This window comes from Sus scrofa, chromosome 1 (assembly GCF_054392235.1).
Source record: "Sus scrofa isolate SSC_HxYL_T2T_F1_AM1 chromosome 1, Sscrofa_HxYL_maternal_Yorkshire_Landrace_v2.0, whole genome shotgun sequence".
NCBI lineage: Eukaryota > Metazoa > Chordata > Mammalia > Artiodactyla > Suidae > Sus > Sus scrofa.
The window spans coordinates 172,882,613-172,903,651 of NC_139383.1; the positions used below are offsets into that span (position 1 = coordinate 172,882,613).

The 21,039-nt window shown below is 38.0% G+C and overlaps 1 protein-coding gene across 14 annotated transcripts in view; it reads right to left on the reverse strand.

Annotated features, from left to right (window-relative positions):
* Window positions 1–331: 331 nt before the first annotated feature.
* The window catches only part of MALT1 (MALT1 paracaspase), a 67,632-nt gene continuing 46,924 nt past the window's right edge, over window positions 332–21,039 (reverse strand). For 6 of the 14 annotated variants that reach the window (XM_084977733.1, XM_084977698.1, XM_021100025.2 and 3 more), the window contains 7 exons: window positions 15,755–15,932; window positions 14,882–14,956; window positions 14,168–14,295; window positions 11,538–11,687; window positions 9,352–9,509; window positions 7,428–7,553; window positions 332–5,844 (listed from right to left, as the gene is read on the reverse strand). In XM_084977733.1, coding sequence (XP_084833859.1) covers window positions 5,404–5,844; window positions 7,428–7,553; window positions 9,352–9,509; window positions 11,538–11,687; window positions 14,168–14,295; window positions 14,882–14,956; window positions 15,755–15,932 — 1,256 coding nt within the window. In that variant the 3' untranslated portion in view covers window positions 332–5,403. The remainder of the gene's footprint in view (window positions 5,845–7,427; window positions 7,554–9,351; window positions 9,510–11,537; window positions 11,688–14,167; window positions 14,296–14,881; window positions 14,957–15,754; window positions 15,933–21,039) is intronic. The other 8 variants (XM_084977735.1, XM_084977716.1, XM_084977705.1 and 5 more) reach the window with 4 other exon arrangements.

Genomic DNA, 21,039 nt, shown 5'->3' on the forward strand with positions numbered 1-21,039 from the left:
AGCCGTATCTGCGACCTACACTTCAGCTCATGGCAATGCTGGATCCTTGACCCACTGAGCAAGGCCATGGATCGAGCCCTCAACCTCATGGTTCCTAGTCGGATTCGTTTCCACTGCGCCAGGCTGAGAACTCCCTGAGGGCAATCCTTTTAAAAAAGCTGGCACTTAAATATTCTTCTTGAGTACTGCCAGGCCTGTAAAGTATTATAATCCCTCTGAAATTTTATCACCCCCATTTTACAGATAAGGAAATAGAAATAGCATAGACAAATAACACACTAAGTCACACCACTTGGAACTGACTCGAGACTCCTCTTCAGTAAAGCCAAACTTTGATGCTAAAATGTTTTTAATGCTGTTAAACTGAGAAAAAAAATTACATACATTTATACAAATATTCTCATGTTCTAGGTATATTTTCTTAAGTTTATCAATGAGAAATACGTCATAATACAAAGGCAAGTATTGAAAATATATTTTAGTTGGGCCTGAATAAAACTCACAATATTGAACTAGAAAAACTGGTTGAAGTAAAGTGAGTTTTTGCAACAGTGACAGTTAAAAGCAATAGCATACAAATACCGAGGGGAATGTTCAAATAACAGGAAACAACTTAAAATTTATTAGGCCTTTAAAAACAGCTCTCATCCTGACATTGAGCATGTGCAGATCTTTGTGTCAATATCTCAGTTATCTGGCTCCATGATTGAGTTTGACAAGTTGAAAAAATTGTCTTTACTGAAGAGACCACTTCATTGTTTCTTCATGTGCAAGCTAGAGGTTTGGAAAAAAAAAGTAATGAACACTGGAGATTGAGGAAAAACCAAAGGTCTAGATATCCCTTTTCAATATTCTTTAAAGACGTTCTTTGCTAAGGCTACACCTCTCTTTTTATCTACCTGTTCATCTCTGGATGAATAACCCTTTAAAGTGTATATTCAAATGATCCCATGTATTGAGGTTTGATTTCTTTTGTTAGAAAACATGTAATTTATAATTGCTACTTTATAATTTTCAAAGTTACTTTCTAGAAAATATCCCTTCCCCAGAATCAAGTTAGCTTTGAATTTAGTAAGCCTTCACTATCCTAATCTCTTCCTCACTTTGTCATTGGTGCAGATAGGTTACCTTTTCTAAATTCCACTGATGTTACAGAAAATCCTATGCCTAACTGACAAAGCAATTGGTGTGAGAGATTCAAGTAAAATAAAAGTATGGCTGATGGAAAAAACAAACTGCACCATTGCTATTTTTTAAATGTCTTAAGATTATAAATACATGCTTTAAAAAATTCAAATATATAGAAAAATACAAAGTGAAAGGCAAAATTCCCTTTACCCTACCTAACTTCTAACCCTGTTTTATGCAGCTTCACAGTTGGCTATAGAAGCCACTATATATAGCTTTGTAAATTAAAACCAAAATTAAAAAAAAAACGCGGACTCTCACATTAGCTATATTGCAGTTGCCTAATTACCAAATGGGACTAGAAGGCATCGAATTGGAGAGTGAAGACAGAGAACATTTCCATCATCACAAAAGTCCCATTGGACAGTTCCATTGCTCCATAGTAACCATAGTTATGTACTAGTGTATAAAAGGCTTGTTACGAATTCTTCATGTAGTCTGGATACAGGTCCCTTATCAGATATGATTTTCAAATTTCCTCATTTTGTGGGTTGTCTTTTCACTCTTGGTGGTGTCCCGTAAAGCACAAAAAATTAAGTTTAGCTCATTTTTTTCCCTTGTTGCTTGTACTTTGCGGGTTGTTATCTAAGAAGCTGTTGTTTAGCTCCAGGTCATGAAGATTTACTTCTGTGTTTCCTTGTAAGAATCTTATAGTTTTAGCTATTATATTTGGGTGTATGATCCATTTTGAGTGAAAATTTCTGTATAAGGAAGGAGTCCTTTAGTATGTGACTACCTAGTTGTTCTAGAATCATTTGTTGAAAGACTACTCTTATTAGATGCCATTAGCAACTTTACCGAGTAGCAGTTGATCATAAAGTGTATGGGTTTGTTTTTGGACCATTATATTTTATATTCCTTTGATGTGTATGTCTATCCATATGCTAATAACACTGTTTTGACTACTGTAGCTTTGTAAAAAACTCTGAAGTTGGTTAAGTGTGAATCTTTCCACTCTGTTCTTTTTTCAAGATCATGTTGGATACTGTGGGATTCTTGTATTTCTGTGTGAATTTTATCATCAATGTTTACAAAAAAGCCAGCTGGGATTTTGATGGGAATTGCATTGAATCTGCAGAGTGATGTGGGCAGTATTGCCATTTAAACAATGTTAAATCTTCCAAACTGAAAAAAAATGTCTTTCCATTTTTTTTACATCTCCTTTTCTCTGTGTTTTGCAGCTTTATTTTATTCATCTAATGCTATTATAAGCAGAATTTTAAAATCCCAATTCTATAATGTTCATTGCTAGCGCAGATAACACTTATTTTTGTATGTTGATTTTGTATCTATCTTGCAACCTGGTGAACTCATTAGTTTTAAAATGAATTCCTTAGTTTTTTATATAACGAGATCATGTCATCTGTGAAATACATTTTGTTTTCCTTCTTCTCCAGTATGGTTACCCTTATTTCATTTTCTTGCCCAATTGTCCTGGCTACTGTCTGGAGTACAATGTTGTATAGAAGTGGTGAGAATGAATAACCTTGTCTTATTCGTGCTCTTAGGGGGAAAACATTCAGTATTTAGTCTATTGCTCTTGAGAACGGTGTTAAGATTTTTTTTTGTTTTTCTTGTATAGATGCCCTTTATCATCTTGAGGAAGTTCCCTTTTATTCCTAGTTTGAGTATTTTTATCATGAAAGGGTGCTGAATTTTATCAAATGCTTTTTCTGCATCTATTAATACAGTTAAGACAGTGTGGTCCTTTGGCTCTTTATGAACATGATCCTCATCATTCAAGATTCTGTTTTGTGAATTTGCTCATTATTTAAAATTTTTAACTCACAAATCAATACTTGCAGTGCTTTTATGATCATCCATGGGCATGTGCAGACTCAATGAAATTTAAGTTACCTGATGTCCATGTTCTTAGCTGAGGTCAAACAAGGCAGTGTTTTGTCTTCTTGCTTTAGCACTCCTGCAGAGCTGACTAGAGGATGGAGAAGGCAGGGGGAAAGGCTGTGTAAAGCAAGAAGCTCTGATTCTGGGGCCAGGTGGATGGGTCTGAATCCCAACTCTGGCCTGTTGCTTGAGTGGCCTCAGGCAAGTCACTTCTGAACTTCATTTGTCTTTTGTAAAATAAACAGAATCTACCAGGATAAAATGTTTTTAGGATTTAGGATTATAATCTATTTAATATATATAAAACACACATATTTCCCCTAGGAGCAATGGCTCTGTATTCGCTAATTCAGTATTCATAGTGATATTATAGATACAACTACTGTGAATAATGAAAATAATTTATTTTTTGTCTTAAAAAGTGCCGCACCCACAGAATATGGAAGTTCCCAAGCTAGGGGTTGAATCAGAGTTATAGCTGCTGGCGTATGCCACAGCCACAGCAATACCAGATCTGAGCTACATCTGTGACCTGTACTCTCGGGAATGCCAGATCCTTAACACACTGAGCAAGGCCGGGGATCGAACCCTCGTCCTCATGGATACTAGTCAGACTCATAACCACTGAGCCACAACAGGAACTCCAATAATGAGCATAATTTACATGTAACATTGAATTTTGGATGTTAAACCAACATTGCATTCCTGGGATGAATCTCAGTTATGGTGTGTGACCCTTTTTATATGCTGCTAGCTGCTTTAGTATGCGAGTATTGTATTGATTTGTGCCCATATTCACAATAAATATTGCCCTGCATTTCCTTGCAATGTCTTTGGTTTTGTATTCGGGTGATACTAGACTCATAAGATGAGTTGGTGTTTGCTTGCAAAGGATTGGTGCTATTTATTTTTTAAATTTTAATTTTTTTGTCTTTTTAAGGCCACACCTGTGGCACATGGAGGTTCCCAGATAGGGGCAGAATTGGAGCTGTAGCTGCTGGCCTATACCACAGCAACGTGGGATCTGAGCTGCACCTGGGACCTATACCAGAGCTTATGGCAACACTGGGTCCTTAACCAACTGAGGGAGGCTAGGGATCAAACCTGTGTCCTTGTGTATACTAGTCAGATTTGTTACCATTGAGCCAATACAGGAACTCCCTATTTCTTTAAATGTCTGGTAGAATAGAGCAGTGAAGATATCTGGGCCTGGGATGTTTCTTTTTCTTTTTTTTGTCTTTTTGCCATTTCTTGGGCTACTCCCATGGCATATGGAGGTTCCCAGGCTAGGGATCCAATCGGAGCTGTAGCCACTGGCCTACGCAAGAGCCACAGCAATGCGGGATCCGAGCCTCGTTTGCAACCTACACCACAGCTCACGGCAATGCCGGATCTTCAACCAACTGAGCAAGGCCAGGGATCGAACCAGCAACCTCATGGTTCCTAGTCGAATTCATTAACCACTGAGCCACAACAGGAACTCCTGGGATTTTTCTTTATGGATTATTTTAAAATTATTAATTCAATCTTTTTTATTGCCAGCTGCCTTTAAACCTACTTTTTTGGTAGAACCAAAGGCAATTATCTCCTAAGGCCAGTAAAATTCAGTGAGAAAATATGTTATCAAGGAAGACATGTCCAGTGTTTTTAAGATGCAGGTAAATGGCTACCAAGATTATCCTGTAGCAAAATTATACTGCTGTCTAGCTTTAACATAGACATTGTCAGTTCTCATGTACTTTCACGACCTTATGAATAAGAAACAGATTTCAGCCTGCTCTATGTAAGATTTATATACAAACCTCTTAACTGGCATTTGCAGCTAAGTCCTATAATCACAAACTAAAGTTCATACATTTTTAGATTATACATAGATATGCATATTTACATATCTATCTTTAAAACTATGTACAAAAATAATATCTATCTCAGAACCTGTCAGGAAGGCAGTATGTAGTGGAACAAACACAGGAAGAGAAACCTGGAGGTATCGTTTCTGATGCTAGCCCTAACTCAAACAAGGCTCCTCAATCTGCTTCTTCCACTGATGAAATCAGGTTAAGTTTGATGACCATCAACGTTCTTTTTCTGGTTCTACAGTAATGCCATTCCTACTGTTCTTCAAAGTGGTCAAAATGAAAACATTTTTGTTACATACACAAACGTATACACATCCATACTTCATACTTACAGAACAAATCAACCAATTCACAAAATTTTAGAGGAAGTCTGTAGTTAAATAATAGAATTTACATCTCAAAGTCCTGAGTTTGCCATGTAACAGCTGTTACTTTGCTCTTTTTACAATACCTCACTCATTTGAGTACTGTTAGATATCTAGTGATTATGATAACTTTCAAAACAAAGAGGTCACTTTTCAGAAATTCTGAGCCCATCAGAGAAACTGAATGGTATTTCATCAGTTGTCTCTACTGGCACATTACTTCTGCCAAACTGACATGAATAATGGTGGGTATGATGACTTGAAATAAAGGCATCTGCAGTTCGGCTGCACTGACAGCTATCTGACGGCATAGCATTGCTTGAGTTACTAAGATGTGAATGGTAAACACCACAGAATGAGTCTTGAGATGAATGATAATGGGCGGCTCCTGCTGATGTGGATGCAGAGCTCTGGTAAGGGCCGTTACACATGATACAAGTTTGGAAGCTGGTCTTCCTTCCTAAGCCTCGATGAATGTCCAGTTTAGCAATGAGAGGTTTCCCGACATTCACTTCCTGCTTTTCCTCTATGGTATCTTCCAATCCTGAGTATTGATATGATAAACATACTGTGAAGACAAGATGTTCCTGAAAAGAAAAAGTAAGGTTTGCCATTTTTATCAACCATGAAAGTACATCAGTCTTAGATTATCATTCACACACACAAATACAGGCAAAATCGAACAACATCAAACCCACTCTTACTCCCCCTTCCCAGGTTCCAAACCTTCAGGGTATCCTTTACTTTTTTTTTTTTTTTTTTTGCTTTTTAGGCTGCACCTGTGGCGTATAGAAGGTGTTGAACTGGAGCTGCTGCTGCCGGCCTACGCCACAGCCACCGCAACACAGGATCTGAGCCACGTCTGTGACCTGCACTGCAGCTCATGGCAACACCGGATACTTAACCCACCGAGTGAGGCCAGGGATTGGACCTGAATCCTCATGGTTCATAACCTGCTGAGCCACAACGGGAATTCCCTCCTTTAAAATTTCTCTACTAAGAAAGGTAGCTAAAATTATCTTCCTTCTCTCACAGTAATTTGAATTGGTAGAATTCTGGTTCTTACTATTGAAAGTAACCAAAATCACAGAGATGTGGTATTCCCTTTTTTTTTTTTGGCTTTTCAGGGCTGAACCCGTGGCATATGGAGGTTCCCAGGCTAGGGGTCCAATCGGAGCTACAGCTGCTGGCCTACACCACAGCCACAGCAACATGGGATCTGAGCCGTGTCTGCAACCTACACCACAGCTCACAGCAATGACAGATCCTTACACTGAGCGAGGCCAGGGATCGAACCCGAAACCTCTTGGTTCCTAGTTGGATTCATTTCCGCTGCGCCACAACGGGAACTCCTGGTATTACATTATTGACGAAGAGTGAAAAGGCATTTTCCAAGCAATGGGGCTTGGGAAACTCTTTCCCCATAACTGGAGATGGGCAATCAATGACCTTTTAATGAAATGATCGGCATTACATCTAAGTCAAAAGTTTAGCTATTTTAAAAATACTGTCAAATAATCCCAACCATAAGTGGGAAACTATAACTGAATCATAAAATGGACTAAATTGCAAAGATACAAGGAGAGTTTAAGTGGATGAGCCATAAACAGGGTGACAACAGGTTTCTCTGACAGTTGTCCTTGTGTCACTGTCAGTAGAGCCCACTTCATTCCCCAAGTTCAGGCTAATACATTCCATGGTCATGCAGCTATAAATAAAAACTCAGGTTCATCAAGAATATTAGAATATTAGAAAGCGCAACGCTATAGACCATGTACCATGTCATTTCTCATTTGTAAGATTAACAAGAAATGAAAAAAGATTCAAATAAATTCCAATTTGAATTTGTTTTGCAGAAAGTCACAGAACTAGGAAGTGCTTATTTGAAAATGCTAAGATATTTAAAAGTAGACTATGTTCTTTGTCTCTAATGTTTTAACAGTTTGGAAGATAACTACATGCATTCTCACACCCAAATCCTCGGGCCATCATCGGGGATGGGTTACAGTTGAGAAAGGTCAGTGATGAGACTCGCCCTATAGCCATCATCTCTATTTCAGTTTACAATGCAATGAAGCAGCACATCTATGGACCAAGGGTTCACAGGCAAAAATGGATTTTCACTTTCATAGTTTTCCCTTAGTAGTTATAAACAGGAAATAGCAATAACCTTTAATTTTTGCAGGGAGCTGAGTCTGGTATAGAGGCAATGCTTGGGAAGTTCCTTTGATACTAAATAGCTGCCAGTTTCTTCAGGTGTCTCTTTATTTGCATCTTTTGGATCAATATCTAGGTCCTGTGAAGTCAGTAAGTGTTATTAATGAAATCAGCAAAAGTCACAACACCGATGACAAAACATCTTAATAAGTACTGTTCTCTGATGAATCATGGTTTGAGTAGGTAATCCTTTACCCAGGACTAAAAAAACAAGATTGTAGAGTAATAATAGGAATTCTATATTCCTCACCAATACACTTAAAAATCAGTCTGAAAGGATAGTTACTTAACGAAGTATTCCTACAAACACTGCTAAGCGTCCTTCAAATTTCTTTTTTAACTTAAAAAAATTTTATTAAGGTTTTGTTGATTTATTGTGTTGTGTCAATTACTGCTATTTAGCAAAGGGACTCAAATATACATTTATTTTTATATTCTTTTCCACTATGGTCTATCCCAGGAGGTTGGATAGAATTCCCTGTGCCATACAGTAGGACCTTGTTGTTTATTCTTTCTAAATATAATAGTCTGCATCCACTAACCCCAAACCTGGACTCCATCTCTCTCTCCTTCCCCCTCCCCCTCGGCAACCACAAATCTGTTCTCTCTGTTTGTGAGTCTGTTTCTGTTTTGTGTATAGATTCATTTGTGCCATATTTTAGATTCCACATATAAGTGATGTCATGGTGTTTATCTTGATCTGACTTACTTCATTTAGTATGATAATCTCTAGTTGCATCAAGTTTCCTTTTTTTTTTTTAAAATCTTTTTCCAGGGCTGTACCCACGGCATATGGAGGTTCCCAGGCTAGGGGTAGCTGTAGCTGCCAGCCTATACCACAGCCACAGCAACTCGGGATCCGAGCCGTGTCTGCAACCTACACCACAGCTCAGGGCAATGCTGGATCTTTAACTCACTGAGCGAGGCCAGGGATCGAACCTGCAACCTCATGGTTTCTAGTTGGATTCGTTAACCACTGTGCCACGACGGGAACTCTGCATCAAGTTTCCTTTTAACTTAGAGCCCTTTTTAGTGTTTGGCTCCTGGATTTTCTCCCTCCTTATCACTTTTTTTTGGGAAGGTGCAGGGGATTTATGTGATTTGGATATTTAAGAATGAATGGACATGCCAAAGGCAGCCCTTCCCTTTTTCTTCTTTACAGCCAACTGTTGCTGAGAGCAGATCTGCTCTGCAACTCTAGACAGCAGCCCTTAGGCTCTACCTGCCCAGTGCCCAGAGTCCAGAGTGGCTGTGACTGGCAGACAGGCTTGTTTAATTCTGGGGGTCAGTGAGGACCATTCATTCTCACACTGAGCAATATCCTCCACAGAGCCTTTATCAGAAGCAAAGGAGAAGCTGTGGATTGTTTCTTAGTCTGTGCTTAAGTCTTAATTTATTACAACTGTGTAGTAAAGAGGGCTATTGTTTAGTCTCTTCTTTAGGCCAATACAAAATAAGTATCATATCTCAATGTTTGCAAAGAATTAGGTTTCTCTTCCTCCAATACACCTATTTAGCTTGACAAATGTGACTTACACTGTTACAGCTTTTTTGAAAACAATACTTTTTAAAAGGAAATCATTCTGGACATATGTATAATATACTTTATTCCTTCATATTTCATGTCCTATTTAGGGTAAGGGAAATTAAAGCCTTCTTTTCTGAGTGATCTTCAGACATTCCTAAATGACCATATTTAAGATATTCTGGCCATTAGTCTTTAAATATGACTATTGATACTGAAATACAAATACTTTTATATATAACATATATATACACATATTTCCTTTTTATTAATCATCAACTTTTAAGTTTTCAAAAATTTAGTCTTTAGTAAGTGAGGATATATCATATTTTAAATGAAAGAAAGGACTTACAAGTGGAAAATCGGTGACATAGGCATCACACATTAATATATCGGGTGGTTTGTGGACTATACTTGTATAGATTATCATGACATTGGAAAACTCGGCTGCAAATCCTAATTGAATCTGAACACCACAGTGAAATTTAAGACACATACTTTCCGGAAGTTCTGAAAAAGAATAAATAAGAAAGAACAACTTATAAATAAAAAATGCTTGGTAAATTTTCCGATAAGCAGCAAACAAATATTCTTTATGGGACAAAGTTAGAGCTATTTCTGTGGCTTAAAAATGTTCTATAACTAACACTGTTTAAAGACACACACGTTCTTAAAAGAGCAAAACCCCAATATTCTGCTTGTCAAGCAAGTAAAAATCTTTTTTCTATTACAGTTCTTGTCCTTCTGAAAACAATTTTTATAGTGGTAATCAAAGTATATACAACTATAGATATTTTCACTGTTGCCTTACTCTTCATGAAAATAGTTTTTAATAAAGCATAATGGCACTGAACAACTTAACAATTCTGTTACCCTTGAATATCTATAATATTTCTTTTTCTGTCATAGTCAACATTTCTGACATAAACTTAGTGCTTTAGGATTGTTGGACATAGCTTTTTGATGGGTCTTCACCTATGTGACAATTTTCCATTTATATGAAATATATACTAGTTTCACATTTCCAAAACAAGTTAATGTTAATTTTCAAAGTGTTGTCCTGTCTGATAGGATTTAAAAAGGGAAGAAATATACCATCATAATTTTAATTTTCCCTTTTCTAATTACTATTCGTCACTTACTAAATTTTTTCTTAATATATTCTCAACTGTGTATATTGAATTTGCATCCTTTTATTAGAGGGGTTCTTAGTGTGTTTTGTTTTCACCATTTTGGATGAGCTCTTAATTATAAATGATTGCTTACCAAACTTGTTATAAATACTTTTTACCTGACCTTTTAATTTCATTTTATAAAAGGTTTTACTTACTGTTGAACTTTACCCACTGTGATTTTGTTACTGTTACTGAGATTTCTTATAAAGAAAAAGAATCAACTTCAATTACTTATCTAATTATCTGGAGTGCCAAGATAATATATTCATGGCTTTTACTTTTTTTTTTTTTTTCTTTTTGCCTTTTCTGGGGCCGCTCCCGTGACATATGGAGGTTCCCAGGCTAGGGGTCTAATTGGAGCTACAGCTGCTGGCCTACACCACAGCCAGAGCAACTCGGGATCCGACCCGTGTCTGCGACCTAAAACCACAGCTACAGTAACGCTGGAACCTTAACCCACTGAGCAAGGCCAGGGATCGAACCCACAACCTCATGGTTCCTAGTAGGATTCGTTAACCACTGAGCCATGATGGCAACTCCTGGCATTTTACATTTTAATGTGCTTCAATATGTTAATTTACCAAAAATCTTAAAGAACAGACTATTATGAAAAGAAAGATATTATACAGGAGTTCAACAAATGCAATTTTCAGTTATCTGTTTAATTAACCACAGCATAGATATTTGGGATTCACAGAAAATTCAAAAACCATTATTTCAATCAATAATTTTAACTTATTTTTTTCACTAAATCACATAGAATTACCAAAGGTAATTAGGTGAGGCAGAAATCACCTGCAACTTTTCTCTTTGCTCACTGACACATGGATTCAAGTGTCTAGGAGACAGAATGGTCAGTTATGCTCAGTAATACTTACAAGCACACAGTATCTGCTGACCATCCTGCTTGTGTCTTACATGTGACTTCATTCAATATCAACAACTCTATCAGGTAAGTACTATTTTTTTGTCTGCATTTTACAGATAACATGTTTATCAAAGAGGGGCCTGTCTGATTTTTGAAATAGCACACATACTTCCACTTCAGCAGCTCATGATATAGAAGAATCTAAGGGACTATATATTAGACAAATAGAAAATTGTTTAAAAAATTTTTAAATGATCATATTTTAATTTTATCCAAAGTAAAAATGGGTTATATTTCCAACATCAAATAAACCAGTGTAGTATCTATAATTGAAATCTTTATTTTTACGGAGTTTTTTAGCCTTGGGTTTACTCAAAAGGCTAAAATTTTCATCACAAAATTAGAAGGAAAGCTGTATGTTCAGAAGCAAAAACACTTCATGATGTAATCTAAACATATTACATTAAAAGCTCAAAAAAAGAGACTTCACTGTACCGTGCGCCTTGGCCCACTGGAGGTTCCGCACCAGGGATTCTGCAGAATGCGCCGTCCCCTGTATCGGGTCAGTGAGTGCTCTCTTTTCAGATAGGCTGCTTCGAATCTCTAGAGCCTGCTTGCCCTTGGTCAGGTGACATTTACCCATATCTAAAAGGTAAGAAGTAAATACTATTTTTAAGACCACGTCCTTTTATTTAAGCTAAGAACTCCTCCAAATCAGGTTATATTTTCAGCATCACTTACTCAGTCCACAGATATTTACCAAGCACCTAATATGTGCCAGACATGGTTCAAAGGGCTAGGGATATGGTAAATACTGGACCAGTTCTCTTTTAAAGGTCCCCTTCTTGCTTTTATCTTTTCTAATTCTATTAATCCCTAATAGTCTAAGCTTTGAAATTCATAAAGCTGCACCTATGGCATGTAGAAATTCCCAGGCCAGGGACCAAACATGTGCCACAGTGTGACCCCAGCCGCTGCAGTGACAGTGCTGGATCCTTAACCTGCTGTGTCATAAGGGAACTCCTTTTTTTCTTTTTTTGGTGAAAGTATTTTTTTTTTTTTTTAAATGTTATGGCCACACCCACAGAATATGGAAGTTCTTGGGCCAGGGATTGAATCTGAACCTATGCAGTGACCCAAGCCACTGTAGTTAGATTCTCTCTCTTCTTTTCTAATGGCTGCACCTGCAGCAGGCATATGGAATTTCCCGGGCTATGGGCTGAATCACAATTGTAGCTGCAGCTTACACCACAGATATGGCAACACCAGATCTAAGCCTCATCTGCAACCTATGCCGCAGCTTGTGGTAATGCCAGATCCTTAACACACTGAGCAAGGCCAGGGATTGAACCTGCATCCTCACAGAGACAAGGTTAGGTCCCTAACCTGCTTATCCACAACGGGAACTCCTGCAGTCAGATCCTGACGCCGCTGTGCCACAGCAGGAACTCAACATATCTTTTTAAGTTAAAAACAACTAAAATAAAAATGTACATACTTTTTGCAGACATATATAAACTCAATAAAACTATGTAGGAGGCAAATCGATGGAATGATAAACAAGATTCAGAAGAATGGCTGCCACGTAATGGGGGGCAAGGAAATAGAGGGGACATACAATTGGATGTAGATTACTGTCAAGGTCTGAAATTCACGTTGAACATCTAACTGACAATAAAAACCATCAGAAGTATGTTCCAAGGGACTCTGATCACTAAAAACAATTAAATCATTAAATATTTTCTTCCTAGTAGGTCTTGGGAGTTTTATATATAGCAAGATAGTTTTTGGGTACCATACTGCCAGAACTACATAGGAAAGAATTTCTTTTTGCAATTTCAAGCAACTTAACAATACTGCTATCTGGAGTAATACACAGTCAAAATCTGGGGCACAGATTGATAGCTGTGGCCTGAGAACAGCAACAAATTTATTTCATATTTTTGTTTCACTTGCACACATGGCCTATGACCTTTGGGTACTTTTTTCCTGAATACTTTTAAGTTACCCAGAAGATCCAAAGCTCAAATATATAATAAAATAAAAGAAAAATCCAGAAGTTCAAATATAAACTCAGAGCACATACTGGGATGCCATCCATTTCCATGACAACAAAGTATACACCATATATAGGTGAACTGGTGTTTTTAAGTTTTAAAATAGTATAAAAGACTAGAATTAGAATAAAACATTTTTTACGACTAGAATAAAACATTTTAAGTCTTTGAAGCACCTTCACATCTCACTCTGAAAATAACTGACATATTCTAAAGGCTGTAATATTTTTGTTAAGCACCAGTACTTTTTCTTCAAATGAGATTCTTAAATAGAAGCCCACACAATATGTAAAGCAGATAAAAGCAGAACTTCTTTGAAGACGGGAAGGACAAAGCCTTGGCTGTCTACCTCAAGGGGGAAAATGGTTAAGTCAAGTGATCCAGCTAAGGGATCTACACTGACAGAAGCATGAAAATAAACGAAAAGTGACTAACAGCGGGTCGTAAAACACTCAGAGACCATATACTCAAGCTCCATCTTTGGAACAGCCATAAAACTCCATTTTCTAGTGAGCCAGGCTGCAAAAGAATTGCCTTCTTTTTGATATGATTTATAAAATGACACGAAAAAAACACGTCAGGCTACAGCTGTAACATGTACTTATTCAGTGCCTGACAGGAGCACAGAACTACACCAGCAGAGAAGGATGGAACGGAAGGAACTGGAGGATGCGGTGTTAGGATTGTGTCCGTGAAGCAGAATTTTAAAACTGCCTAGTTCATCAAGGGAAAAAAGAAACCAGCTTTTTCCCACAGGGCCTCAGAATTTCTGTACAGTTTCCTCTGATTCTGAAAGATGCTTTTTTTTGAAAATAAGCTCTGAGGATTAAGCTTCATTTGTTTCATAACTGTGTCCCGGGTCAGCCTCATATTGTAGCTGAAGTAATTCTACACAGATGGTATGTAACTAAGCCAATAGGGAAGGAAGGAAACAGGAATGTCGTGAACATTATATAAAAGTTGTTTTATGAAATAAAAACTAATTCCAAACCCACATAGTAATAGCAGGAATAAAATAATTATCCAACAGAGAACCCTGAGTAGCTTTCCCTTTAGTTTTTATTTTACCTTCTGCAACTTCATCCAGTAACACAGTAATTTTCTTTTCTTCTAATAATCTGTCTTTTAAAAATTTCATGAAGATTCCATTTGCCAATCCAGAATGCTGTATTTCAAAAGCTTCTGCTCCTTGACACCTGAAAAGAAAGACATTTAAAAAGCAAATGCTTGTTATGTGTGGCTTCTGCAAATACTGATGAGCCTCATTTATTCCCCTGCCTCTTGCATGACATCCTAACTAAATAGTTAATCTTTAAGCAGGAACCAAATGCTCTGGTATTTGGTAAGAAGATGCCAAGATATGAAGTGCTTGGTCAATTGTTTAGAATTTTCTATCAAGAATGTGGAGTTCCCACTGTGGCTCAGTGGTTAACAAATCCAACTAGGAACCATGGGGTTTTGGGTTTGATCCCTGGCCACGCTCAGTGGGTTGAGGATCCAGCATTGAGGTGAGCTGTGTGTAGGTCACAGACATGGATCAGATCTGGTGTTGCTGTGGCTGTGGAGTAGGCCAGTAGCTGCAGCTCCAATTAGACCCCTAGCCTGGGAACCTCCATGTGCCATGTGTGCAGCCCTAGAAAAGACAAAAAAAAAAAAAGGAATATCAAGGAGACAAATTAATGCCTAGACGTCTATGGATATTTCCAGGCTTCTACTCTGCAGTCACCAAAGAAGTCATCAAAGAATGAAGGAATCTTCAACATAAACATGACGTTTTCTTACGTGGCATATCCAAACACAATATTGGCAGTGACTTTTAGTGCATCCAAGATTGGAATGGTATCATCATAGTCATTTCTATTTAAAAGGAAGGAGAGAAAGATGTAAACATGAAAAGTTAAAACAGCATTCTTAAAAGAGCATAAATAATGAAAAATATATGATACTGTTATATTCCACATAATTTTAAATTTATACGTTCAAAATTCCTTTATCTAGTTAGTATATTTACCAGAAAAAAATCCAGGGTCCCTACATTGTTGAGAGGGCAGAGAATCCTTTTTTCTTATTAGTTTTAGAAGTGGAGTTACATTTGAACTTGGGCATTGGATTTTTTTTGTTTTTTGTTTTTTTTTTCTTTTTTGGCATTGGGTTTTAATTGGTAAAAGCTGAACAAGCAAACTGTAAATATGAGTAGAATCATCATTGGTTCTATTCCTGCATAACACAGCGGCAGACCAATGGAATCCAAATCGTCAAACATATGGGTCAGCTAAACTTCCTATGTCTGCAAGACCAGGACTAACTAACTAGAGTGACTAGAGGCCCCCACTCTGTGGGTGCTGTTTCTGCTAATTCCTGGAGGAACAACTGCAGTGATTATTGGAGACATCCAAAGGCATTCTGAGGAGCTGCATCTTTTCTCGTATGAGTAAATACCCACGCCCTTTCGTCCATCACTTTTGCTCTAGAGCAGGTATACACAGAAAAAAAATACATTTTCCTCTAACTTTCTTCTTAATCAGTTTCAGTCTATAATCTAAAATTCACAAACTTCAGTGGTTCCTTGCCCAGGTTTGCCTTAGATCTACCTTGTCAGGGTTGATATTTAACTAACATGAGACAGCTTCGCTATATAAAGACTGGACAGCCTACCTTTTCCTGCACATATCCAACAGGAACACATTGAGTCCCGTTTCTTTTTCTTGCATCAATTTCAATATATTTTGGACGCATAGACAATTTTCAGACCTATATGGATTTGGAGCATCAATAGGGACCATAAAGCTATTCCCAAAGTTTTCATAACCATGTCCCGCATAATATAACAGTCCTGAAAAGCAAAGAAAGAGAAATTGCACTCTGAACATCTAGCACTATGAAAGGAACACCACGACTTTTCTTTTCTTTCTTTCTTTTTTTTTTTTTTTTGTCTTTTCACCTTTTCCAGGGCCGCTCCCATAGCATATGGAGGTTCCCAGGCTAGGGGTCTAATCAGAGCTGTAGCCACCGGCTTACGCCACAGCCACAGCAACAAAGGATCCGAGCCGCATCTGCAACCTACACCACATCTCACAGCAATGCCAGATCCTTAACCCACTGAGCAAGGGCAGGGACCGAACCCACAACCTCATGGTTCCTAGTCGGATTCGTTAACCACTGCGCCACGATGGGAACTCCGACTTTTATTTTCTTAAAGTTAAATGCAAGCTTATTTACAAGAGATGCAACTATAAACATACTCAATGTTAACTGAATTTGCATTGAAAATTGCCAAAATAGGCAAGTCTTCATTTAAGTACTGAATTTTAAACCAACATCAAGATGCTATCCTGAAGTGTATTTCAATTCATAAAAGTTATACATTTGTTACCACTGGTACAATATGGAATGCAATTTTATCTCATATTTAAAAACAAAAAAGGCTAAGGACTTTTGACACATTTGTCTTCTCTGTAAAATCTTCAGGGCAGTCCTACATTTATCTGTGATTCCTGGTATCAGCAGGGGTTTAGTGAGTATTTAATGGATGAAGGAATAAACAATTAAGATGAATAGCCACTGCAATGTCAGGTGTGAGAAATTCCATAATATTTTATTATGATATTAGTAAGGGGTATAAAAATATAAAGCAGAGAAGGAAATCTCATTTCATGGCTTGTTATTTCTTTTTGTTATGATATAAATAAATATCATTAACTTTCCACCTGTAATCTGAATTAATCTAAAATTTGGGTTAGTTTTAATGTTCAAAAGATGAGTCATTTCTTTGCTGAGAAATAGTACTAGACAAACTGCACCAAACCACTTGGAACACCTTCTTGAAAAGAAGTTCATTTTGGATGTTAAAAAAAAAAATCAATATGGACCCTCATAAAAAATACTTGATAGAAATACTTGTGAACACTTGATGAAGACACACTCCTCTAAGCATGCAGTGTCTTGAGCCCACTAATTTTGCTCTCAATATTCTGGATATGATGCCTTCTTTATGTGGTATTCTAAAGCAAACAGTAAAAAGGCATTTAGATAGGGGAAACCAACAAAAAAGCTAATTCTTTATAGTTGCAGCCCCGCCCTAGCAAGGTGTCTTTTAAGAGCAAAGAAAACTTGTTTCCTTTGGTCCTAGAGGGCAAGATCCAGGTGGCCTACTTTTCTTGAACTATTATTCAAATGAGAAAAATGATTCTTTGATATGTTCCCATTTTAGGTCAAAAATAACAAAAGTGGACACACCTATTTATTCAGTGTGGGTTTATTCTCCCTCAGGTGAGCCCTGAATATTATCGTGTAGGTAGAGAGGAAAATGAAAAAGAAGTAAAGACAGAGTTCCTGGCCCTGAGGACCTTGCAGCTAATTCATCCCCACTCATGTTAGTGGTTAAACAAAGAGAAGTCGGCGTATTTGTGATGAGGACGACCACTGAATGAGATGAATAAAGTGCAGAGAGGAATGTCAGTGTGAGGTGCAGTGATAACAGGTGGTCTTAAGAGAAAGGGTACAACCTGAAAGGCAGAGCAATAGCAAGGGATGTTATAGTCAGGATGCACAGAAACAAGCAAGGCTTGGACCTGGAATGATCCTGAACAGAAAGGTCGCTGAAAAGAAGTATCCCGGCAAGAAACCGAATCATCACTGTAAATGAAAGTCAGAGTGCACAGATAGGAAGCGTTTTGAAAATCATGGCAAAGGACTGGGATCAATTTGCTAAGCAATGAAGATCAAGTGAAAAGACAACCCACAGAATGGGAGGAAATATTCATCTGTCTCTAAGGACATTAAAAAAGGACAAATCATATATCCATCAAAGGATATTTATATCCTTATTTATACAAATTTATATCCTTATTCACACATATTTATATCCAGAATATATAAAGAACTCTACAATAATAAAACGACAACCCAATTTAAAAATGAGTAAAGAATTTGAATAAATATTTCTTCAAAAAGAATATGTAAGTGGCAAATAAGCACATGACAAGATGCCCAACATCACTGACCATTTGGGAACATGGGATATCACTTCGCATTTACTAGAAGGGCTATAATCAGAAAAGCAATGACAGGAGTTTCCATCCTGGCTCAGGGGAAATGAATCTGACTAGGATCCATAAGGATGCAGGTCTGATCTCTGACCTTGCTGGTTAAGGATCCAGTGTTGCCATGAGCTGTGGTGTAGGTCACAGACTCGCCTCGGATCTGGCATTTATATGGCTGTGGCATAGGCCAGCAGCTTCAGCTCCAATTTGACCCTCAGTCTGAGAACCTCCATATGCCATGGATGGGGCCCTAAAAAGACCAAAAAAAAAAAAAAGTAATGACAGATGTTGACTAGGATGTAGAGAAACTGGAAACCTTATTTATTTCTGGCAGGAATGTGCCATAGTGCAGGTACTTTGGAGTTAGGCAGTTCCTCAAAAAGTGAAACTTAAGGAGTTCCCTCTGTGGCACAGTGGGTTAAGAATCTGACTGGAGCAGCCTGGGTGGCTGTGGAGATGCAGGTTCAATACCCAGCCTGGTGCAGTGGGTTAAAGGATCTGGTGTTGCTACAGCTGTGGCTCCAATTCAGTCCCGGGCCTAGGAACTTCCAGATGCTACAGGCGTGGCTATTGAAAAAAAAAAAAAGGTGTTTCCGTCATGGTTCAGTGGTTAGTGAATCAGACTAGGAACCATGAGGTTGCGGGTTTGATCCCTGGCCTTGCTCACTGGGTGAAGGATCTGGAGTTGCCATGAACTGTGGTATAGGCTGGTGAATATAGCTCCGATTCGACCCCTAGCTTGGGAACCTCCATACGCCGTGGGTGCGGCCCTAGAAAAGACAGAAAGATAAATAAATAAATAAATAAAAAATAATAAAAATAAAAATTAAAAAAAAGGAAAAGAAACAGAATTATATGACCCAGCAGTTCTACTCCAAGGTAAATATGCTAGAGAACTGAGAATGTGTGTCCACAGGAGAATGTGTACATGAACATTCACAGCAGCATTATTCAGAATATCCCCAAAGGGGAAAACACTAAGATGTCCATCTGCTGAGGAATGGATAATCAGAGTGTTCTGTATCCACACAAGATTATCCACTCATAAACATAACACTACAACAGAGATGAACCTTGAACACACTGTGCTGAGGGAAAGAAGCCAGACACAAAAGGACACATATGGAGTAATTCCAGTTATATGAAATGTCCTCAATAGGCATATCCAGAGACAGAAAGTATAGCTGTTGTTGCCAAGAGTTTGGGGAAGGAGAACTGAGGCATTAACTGCTAATGGATATGGGGTTGCATTTTGGGGTGATGAAAACATTCTGGCATTAGGTGGCGGACGCACAACTTTGAACACACTGAAAACCACTAAATTGTATCCTTTAAAAGAGTAAAATTTACACCCTGTCAAGTATTCTATTCCCCATCAGTCTCCTTCCTGCTTCCAGAGCAAGATATCCTTATTTTTAATGCCCAAGACCCTGCTCAAATTTTCATCGCCACTCCATCTACCCAAATCTTCACCGAGGTTCCAGGCTTATCTCAGAATCAGAACCCTGCAGGTTATCATCTGGTCTCCTACTTTCTAACACACATCAGCCTCTCCCTGCTGGGAAATCCTGCAGTAGCACCCTGAGGCTTAAAATCCTATACTGGGAGTTCCTGTCGTGGCGCAGTGCTTAACGAATTCGACTAGGAACCATGAGGTTGCGGGTTCGATCCCTGCCCTTGCTCAGTGGGTTAAGGATCTGGCGTTGCCGTGAGCTATGGTGTAGGTCACAGACACGGCTTGGATCCAGCGTTGCTCTGGCATAGGCTGGCAGCTACAGCTCCAATTAGACCCCTAGCCTGGGAACCTCCATATGCCGTGGGAGCAGTCTAAGAAATGGCAAAAAGAAAAAAAAAAAAAAATCCTGTAGTGGCTTTTATGAACATTTTATAGTTCTACATACAGTTTCTTTGATAAAAGTAATCATAATAAAAACATTAATTTTTATATTTGCATAGCATTTTTACAGTTTTCAAAGCACCTTCATATCTGTGATCTGATTTTAATCCATTTTTTTTTAAATTGGAAAAAGCAACTTCCAAAGGGAAGGTCTAGCTTCCATCATCCAGGAAAAGCTAAGTGTGGCCCAGTATTTCAACACTGTATGCTCAGCTCTGCAATCACTGAAATGAAAGCACTTAACAGCAAAATACCATTTCTCCATTGCAGAATAATTCATGAAAAGTGTAATAAGCACTTTGTATCAAAGTCTACATGTGAATTATATTGCAGGAGATTCAGTATTTTTATGTAAAATAACTAGACCAAATCACTATATTTTAAAAATTCCATCTCCACTTTCATTTAATTAACCTCCCCTATTATTCAAGGATAGAAGGACAAAAGGGATATCTTTTAGAACATCAAAGATTCAGTGTGGTTAGAAATATGATCCTGTGAGTTAAGAGCTTTTGGGAGTTTTACTTCTTGGGAATATGATTTCCAAGTACATAATCTGTCGCAGATATTTCTGTCTACAGAGAAAATAACTGTTTAAATGGAAGACTTGCCCACTAGAGTTATGCTGCAGTGCATCTAGCCCAGGCTCTGATCAGACGTGCATCACCACCAATCTACACAGCTCTTACTGAGTGCCAGGCAGGGCTGGAACAAAGCGCTTGGCTTCTATTATCTCATATAATCCTCACAACCCGGATCCCATACTAACAGCATCACCCCCTTTTACAGATGTAAAAACTGAGACGCTGAGAGGTTTAACACCTCACCCACATTCACACGACTGATAGGTAACAAAACTGGAAGTGAGATGCCAGCCAGATCGACTACTACACTGCATTACACTGTCTCTTTATAATCTGCTGGCTTTCTAGTTAACTTTACTATTAGGAAATAAAAAATGTCAGTGTACTATTTTTCATGGCTTCATTATACTATCATTT